The sequence below is a fragment of the Prunus dulcis genome, chromosome 6, assembly GCF_902201215.1.
Source record: "Prunus dulcis chromosome 6, ALMONDv2, whole genome shotgun sequence".
Taxonomy (NCBI): Eukaryota; Viridiplantae; Streptophyta; class Magnoliopsida; order Rosales; family Rosaceae; genus Prunus; species Prunus dulcis.
Genome location: NC_047655.1, coordinates 28,874,207 through 28,880,809, shown reverse-complemented (window position 1 = coordinate 28,880,809; position 6,603 = coordinate 28,874,207). Strand labels below are relative to the sequence as shown.

Genomic DNA, 6,603 nt, shown 5'->3' with positions numbered 1-6,603 from the left:
TTACATGTAGCACCGTGGGAACTGACTGTAGTGATGCACATGTTATTATTTAGTGACATATCATTCATTAAGGGCAAAGGGGCCCTCCAATCACTGTGTGGTCATTCTCCAATTTAAATCACCTCTTGTTTAAATTGATGATATTTTGATGGACTATGATTTCACAATTTTGACTTGGCTTGGAGAATAACTGGTCAAGCATTCAAATTCAATAAAGCCCTTATAATTGATTATTAGATTTCTATTTATTGATTTTAGTTGAATGTACATGTAACATGTTTATGTTTGATGAAACATGGCCTCAACTCAGATTAATTTCAGGTCTTTTATGTTTTATTTTATTTTATTATTCAAGTATATTTATGGAAACTATCTGAATAATCATGGAACACTGCATTCCCTATGGGGTTTGAGTTTGGTAGTAAATACTCTTTATGGCCTTTGAGTTTGGTAGTAAAATAAATGGAAATAGAATACTCGCAAGTAAATTCTTCCAAAAATCAATATTATTACAGCAATGATTTTGTTTTTCTTTCTCCTGTATTTCAACTATCAAACTCCAAAAACGAGATATTACAGTAAAATATCACGAGATGTTGTGGAGGGTATTTAGGTAATTTGAGGTAAAAAAATTCGAGTCAAATCCAGGCTTGTGGAGTTGAGGGGAGACTGACAACCAAATTTCTCTCTATTAATGAGCAGAGAAGCATTCGAGATTCGAGAATAGAAGCTTGCCCATTTATTATTTTCATATAAGATAATAATTTATTCATTATTTTATTATCCCTTCCTACATTTACTAAAATTTGTCATTATTCTGAAATGTATACCACATGGAGAAGGGTGCGTTTGTAGCACAGATCAAGGGACTGTTTGCTTCCATCCATTTGAAAAAGAAAAAAAAAGAAAGAAGCAACACTCATACGTTGAAATTTGAACAACAGCTATTTCCTTCATTGGGTTCCATTCCATCACCTCAAAGTCCAAACCCTAAGCACTCATTAATTATCTGAACAACGAAGGGGAGTAATATATAGGTGATTTGGATTGTTGAAATAAAATTTGTAGTGGACTTTAAACGATATGTTTTTCTCTCCGAGTAAGATTATTTAAGGGATATGTTAATAGAAAATGATTGTATAATATAATATTATATATATGTACAATATATGGTGAACGTACGTTTGTAGATGGTAACATATCATATTCACATTCAAACATACCTTACATTTAGGTGAGAAAAGGTGAGGAACGCATTGACTTGGAATGTGGTAGAAGCAAAGGATAGAAAGCAAAGCATGGCAATTGATTGTTACTTAGGGATAAAAAGGTGATGGAAACAAATTTTAAAAAAAGGATATTGGAGATGAAGGAATATATACGGAGAGTGTAGCTAAGAAAGAAAGAAAGCTAAAGAAAGGTAGGAAGGAGAAGTTGAAGAAGGAAGGTGTGCGGTTTCAAGTAAATATTAATGGCAAAGTGTATTGGGGCAGATACACATTGAAGGAGTGCAATAAAAGGGGCCTTGTTTCAGTTGGGTAATGGGTAATGGGTAGGTCTGCTCTTTTATTTTTATTTTTAATGCTCTTCTAGCCTGGCCACTGCCCTCCCCCTCCCCCTCTCCTCTCCTTAAATTCTTTGCCTCAACTCAACAACTTGTACAATTTCAAAGAAAGAGCAACAAAATATATATATTATGAAACCAATGCTGCAGCAGACAATGATGATCTTGATGCTGAAGGTCATCTCAGGGGGCCAACTCTCTGCTGTGCACTGTGCTTAATTATCCTTCACCCACCTCCCTTCCTCACCATTAAACCATTGAGAGAGAGAGAGAGAGAGAGAGAGAGAGAGAGAGAGAGAGAGAAGGAAAGGAAAGATATAGGCCCCCTCTTGGAATTGCCATAAGTCTTTTTCTTTTCTTCTTTTGTGGTATTGTATGTATGGGTGTTTGGTGCAAGTAAATATCAAGCAAACGAAGTCAGATTTGGTTGTGTTGTTTGTTTTACCAGTAATGGTCATGAGGAGCTGCTGCTGCTAGTTTCTTTCTTCCTTTTTGTTTCTTGTTTGGCACTGAATGAGATAATAGATGATGATGATGATGATAGCTACTTCTACTATTAATATTGGTGGAAGGAAGAAGAGAGAGCAGTACTTGTTTCTCATCATCTTCTTATGCATCTGCACTATCTTTTTCCAAATGTTTTCACTTTCAGTGGAAGCTGCTTCGAATTCGGGGAGCCTCAAATACACAAGGCATAATTATAAGCAAGTTAGCAGCTTGAGATTGCAAAGGATTGAGAAGCACCTCAACAAGATCAACAAGCCTGCTGTCATCACCGTTCAGGTATGTGCATACATATATAGTATAAATTCTTAATTAATTTCTCAATTAGTAATATTAAAAGATCTGAATTTATTTACCACTTCATATATATAGATATTTCTCATGTGGGGTTTCCTGTTTTGGTTTTTTTCTTCTTCAATGTTTGCAGAGCCCAGATGGAGATATAATAGATTGCGTTCATAAAAGAAAACAGCCGGCTTTGGATCACCCTCTCTTAAAGAATCACAAGATCCAGGTACAAAAAGCTTAAAAAAGTTGCCCCTCCTCTCTCTCTCTCTCTCTCTCTCTCTCTCTCTCTCTCTCTCTCTCTCTCTCTCTCTCTCCAACAATTTATTAGATTTGTTGGCTTTATATTTCTTCTTTATATAACTTTTGTTGTTGTTGTATATATATATATATATACATACGTATTTATGTACGACCAACAAAATAAAAAATACATACGTATATATGCAAATTAAATTTCCTCTTCATAACTCTCTCTTCTTAAGTAATTATATTACTTGTGTATTAATTTGATAATAATGAGGGTTTCAATTTTGATATAATTTATATTTGTGTTAATATTATTATACGTAACGTAACAGAAGGAGGCACCAGAAAGGCCAAAAGCGATGAAGAAGAAGATGAAGCACACAAATGATAAAGATGAAGAAGGGATTAACAATAATAATGGAGATGAAGCAGCAGCGGCAGTTGAGGGTAAGGGTAAGGAGAGTGCATGGGTTGTGCACCAAATGTGGCACAGAAATGGGACGAGATGTCCCAGAGGAACGGTTCCAATACGGCGAACCACAGTGGATGATGTCCTGCGAGCCAAATCTTTGTTTGACTATGGCAAGAAGAAACAGCAGCAACCTCCTAATAATTTCAATTTTAATAATAATCTCACTGCTGATCTTTCTGCTAGACGCACCGATGTTGTCAGCGGCAGTGGCCATGAGGTATGTCTAGTATTTTCCTTTTCCTTCAAATAAAAACCTCCATTCATTTCCTTGGAAACATACATGTCTTCTTCTTCTTTTTATTTGCAAGTTGGATCAAATTAAATAAGAACAAAATGTGTCTCTTGATTAGTCTTGGATATCCGATTTTGATTTTCTATTGCATAATCAAAAGGAAGTGGAATATGTTATATATATAAATTGCATAGCTACCGAGAACATTAAATTGCATAGATATATAAATTAAATTGTTGAAATATTTAAATGTTTATGGACCATGACTTTGACAATATAAATTATTAACTTCTCAAAAAGCCATTCTCTAGATGATAATAGATTGTGTAATATTTCAACAAATTCGGCCACATTTGCTAACAAACAATTTTAATGAAATGTTGGAATTGTTTGACTAAGATAGTGTGTCCGCCTTTATTTTACTCGAATTTGTTAAAAAAGAAAGAGAAAAACCCTTCCAAGACCAAGTAATGAAATGATGATTATTTGACTGAAAGTTGTTTGAATTAAAATGATATATAGCATGCAATCGCGTACACCGGATCATTGCAAGAAGTGTATGGGGCAAGGGCGACAATCAATGTGTGGACCCCGTCGATCGAACAAGCAAACGAGTTCAGTCTCTCCCAGATTTGGGTTCTTTCCGGATCATTCGACGGCTCGGATCTCAACAGCATAGAAGCTGGATGGCAGGTACTTCTTCCATTTAATTTATTCTTTATTTTATGCACTTAATTCTAAATTACTTCTCTTTCAAATTTATAAAAACTCTTATTTTCTTTAAATATGCCATGATGGAATTTTATATTTCCTTTTTTATAGATAAAATATGTACATTATTGTTAGTAGAATTTATGAAGCCTTGATTATTCCACTAGTCAGGTCAGTCCGGAGCTCTATGGTGACAACAGTCCCAGATTGTTCACTTACTGGACGGTCAGATCTCTCTCTTTTTTTCTCAATATTTATGCATTGACCCAATTATATTAACTGAAATTTAAATTGTCCTTGTACGTGTCTATACAATAGGCTTATTGATTAATTGCATACATTTTGCCCGTGTGTGTTTTTGAAGAAAGAATTTTATGAAACGGAGATAATATTATTTTGTTATATCCGATCAATAACGTTATTATATGTGTGATAACACTTTCACGTGACATATTATTATTGCACCACTTTTTATGATGTGATTGTATATTTATAGGCTTAATTACATTGCACAAAATAAGCCCATAAATCAAATTTGAGCAGGAAGAGTGCTCGGTTATGGCTTGCTTACAATTACCTAGCAGTAGGAATGAATGGGCCACAAAGCTTAATTACCATGAAATTTATTGATACACAGAAAACTATGTAGACTAGCTATGCATAGCTTGTGGTCATGAAAGTCTTTCATTTAGGACATCATTGGAATTTGGAAATGAAGAAATTGGTTCAACTTTCAGTTTTCCGGTTGCCTTCAATAACCCCTAGAGACTAGAGAGTAGCTAGCTAGCTAGCTAGGAATTTATCAAGTGCAAGCAACTAGTAAGGTACTTGACATTTTTTGTATCAATTCAATTCTAGAGAATGGGCTTTTCTTTTGAGCCTTGAGAATTATATGCATGCATGTTAGTCAACACTCGAACAAACAGATCATAGAACTCGACCGATAAATACATATATATATATATATCACTAAATGCATGTCAATGTGTGTATATATTTTGCATAACTTGTTTCTTTGATTGTGTATATATATACAGACTGATTCATATCAGGCGACTGGATGCTACAATCTTCTGTGTTCTGGGTTTATCCAAACAAACAGTAGGATAGCAATTGGAGCTTCCATTTCTCCAGTCTCATCCTATGCCAGCAACCAATACGATGTCACCATTCTCATATGGAAGGTACATTTTTATGTTATCAACATAAGTTTAGCAAGAGAACATTATTAATTACCTTATAAATTACATTTAATTAATAATCGGTTTTGTTAATGTACGTATATAAGTATGAATGTGTGTGTGTGTGTGTGTAGGATCCAAAGCTAGGGAATTGGTGGATGGGATTTGGAGACAATACACTTGTAGGGTACTGGCCAGCGGATTTATTCACACACTTGGCAGAGAAGGCGACGATGGTGGAATGGGGTGGCGAGGTGGTGAACACAAGAGCCAACGGTGAGCACACCGCCACGCAAATGGGTTCGGGTCATTTCGCTGAAGACGGTTTTGGGAAAGCAAGCTATTTCCGAAACCTTGAGATCGTGGACTCGGACAACAGCCTCAGCTCGGTCCCAGGTGTGTCAACTTTGGCTGAGAACACCAATTGCTACAACATCGAGAGCTCGTACAACAATGAATGGGGCACGCACTTCTACTATGGTGGCCCTGGCAAAAATTCACGATGCCCTTAAATCCATATTATATGATTAATTACTGATCATGTGTGTTCCAATTAATTAAGTATTTACTTTAGTTAATTGCAATATATATATATATATATATATATAAATTGTCAAATTCTTTAATTATGTAATTATAAGAATATGCTATTTCCATTCTTGTTTCTGTACTTTTATTATTCCACGTACACATTTTTGAGTTTGCAAAGTAGCTAAAGCTAGCTAGCGTTGTGTATTATTATCATTAAATAAGACAAGTATTGGTGTATTGCATCGCACAAACAGGTTTGGAAATAGCAGTATTTCTTTATATTGGAAATGGAATTTTTCTCTGGGCTTAATGTGATTCATACTTAACTTTGCTGAGATCATCCGGTCACTATTTAGTCAAGATTCTCTGTCAATTCATGCAATGAGTTAGGCAGTTGCCGGACCCAAATTAGATTTGTAAATCTTCTCTCTTATTTGGTTGTGGTAAATATTAGTGAGCTCACAAATTTTAATTATAGAATTATTTTATTGTTGCTCCTCTGTTTTCACTTGTATTAGGAGAACACTACCTCGTGTTTAATGGGTTTTTAGGTCTAATAGTCCATGAACTTCGATCCGATTCGCATTTTGGTCTCTCAATTTCTAAAATCGTTCCAGTAGTCCTTCGACTTCAGTTTCATTATGACAAATGGTCATGCCGTCAATTTTATTATATTTTATGCTAATGCAGGAGCCAAATGATATTTTTGAATTATTTTTAATTTCCACCATCTGAATATTCCTTTCACCCAAAACATAAAACTAAAAAATATTCTTCCTATCCTCGCCACAATAGCCACAACCCCTCCAACCCAACCCCACCTAAACACACATAACCCATAACAACCACCAAGCCTTCCTCACCCTCACCCTCA

The 6,603-nt window shown here is 35.1% G+C and overlaps 1 protein-coding gene across 2 annotated transcripts; it reads left to right on the top strand.

Annotated features, from left to right (window-relative positions):
* The first annotated feature begins 1,439 nt into the window (after positions 1 to 1,439).
* LOC117630740 lies at positions 1,440 to 5,852 on the top strand. 2 transcript variants are annotated; one of them, XM_034363482.1, is made up of 7 exons: positions 1,440 to 2,347; positions 2,496 to 2,582; positions 2,935 to 3,291; positions 3,829 to 3,999; positions 4,189 to 4,242; positions 5,055 to 5,201; positions 5,333 to 5,852. In XM_034363482.1, the coding sequence occupies exons 1-7, from the start codon at positions 2,090 to 2,092 to the stop codon at positions 5,708 to 5,710; spliced, it is 1,452 nt and encodes a 483-aa protein (XP_034219373.1). In that variant the 5' UTR covers positions 1,440 to 2,089; the 3' UTR covers positions 5,711 to 5,852. The 2 variants fall into 2 exon arrangements, with proteins under 2 accessions (XP_034219373.1, XP_034219374.1); XM_034363483.1 differs by lacking the exon at positions 4,189 to 4,242.
* The last annotated feature ends 751 nt before the right edge of the window (positions 5,853 to 6,603 follow it).

Coding starts and splice junctions, on each gene's coding strand:
- LOC117630740 (XM_034363482.1), top strand. CDS start 2,090: ATGATGATGATGATGATAGCTACTTCTACTATTAATATTGGTGGAAGG. Junction 3,292..3,828: donor TCAGCGGCAGTGGCCATGAG/GTATGTCTAGTA, acceptor AATGATATATAG/CATGCAATCGCGTACACCGG. Junction 5,202..5,332: donor TCACCATTCTCATATGGAAG/GTACATTTTTAT, acceptor GTGTGTGTGTAG/GATCCAAAGCTAGGGAATTG.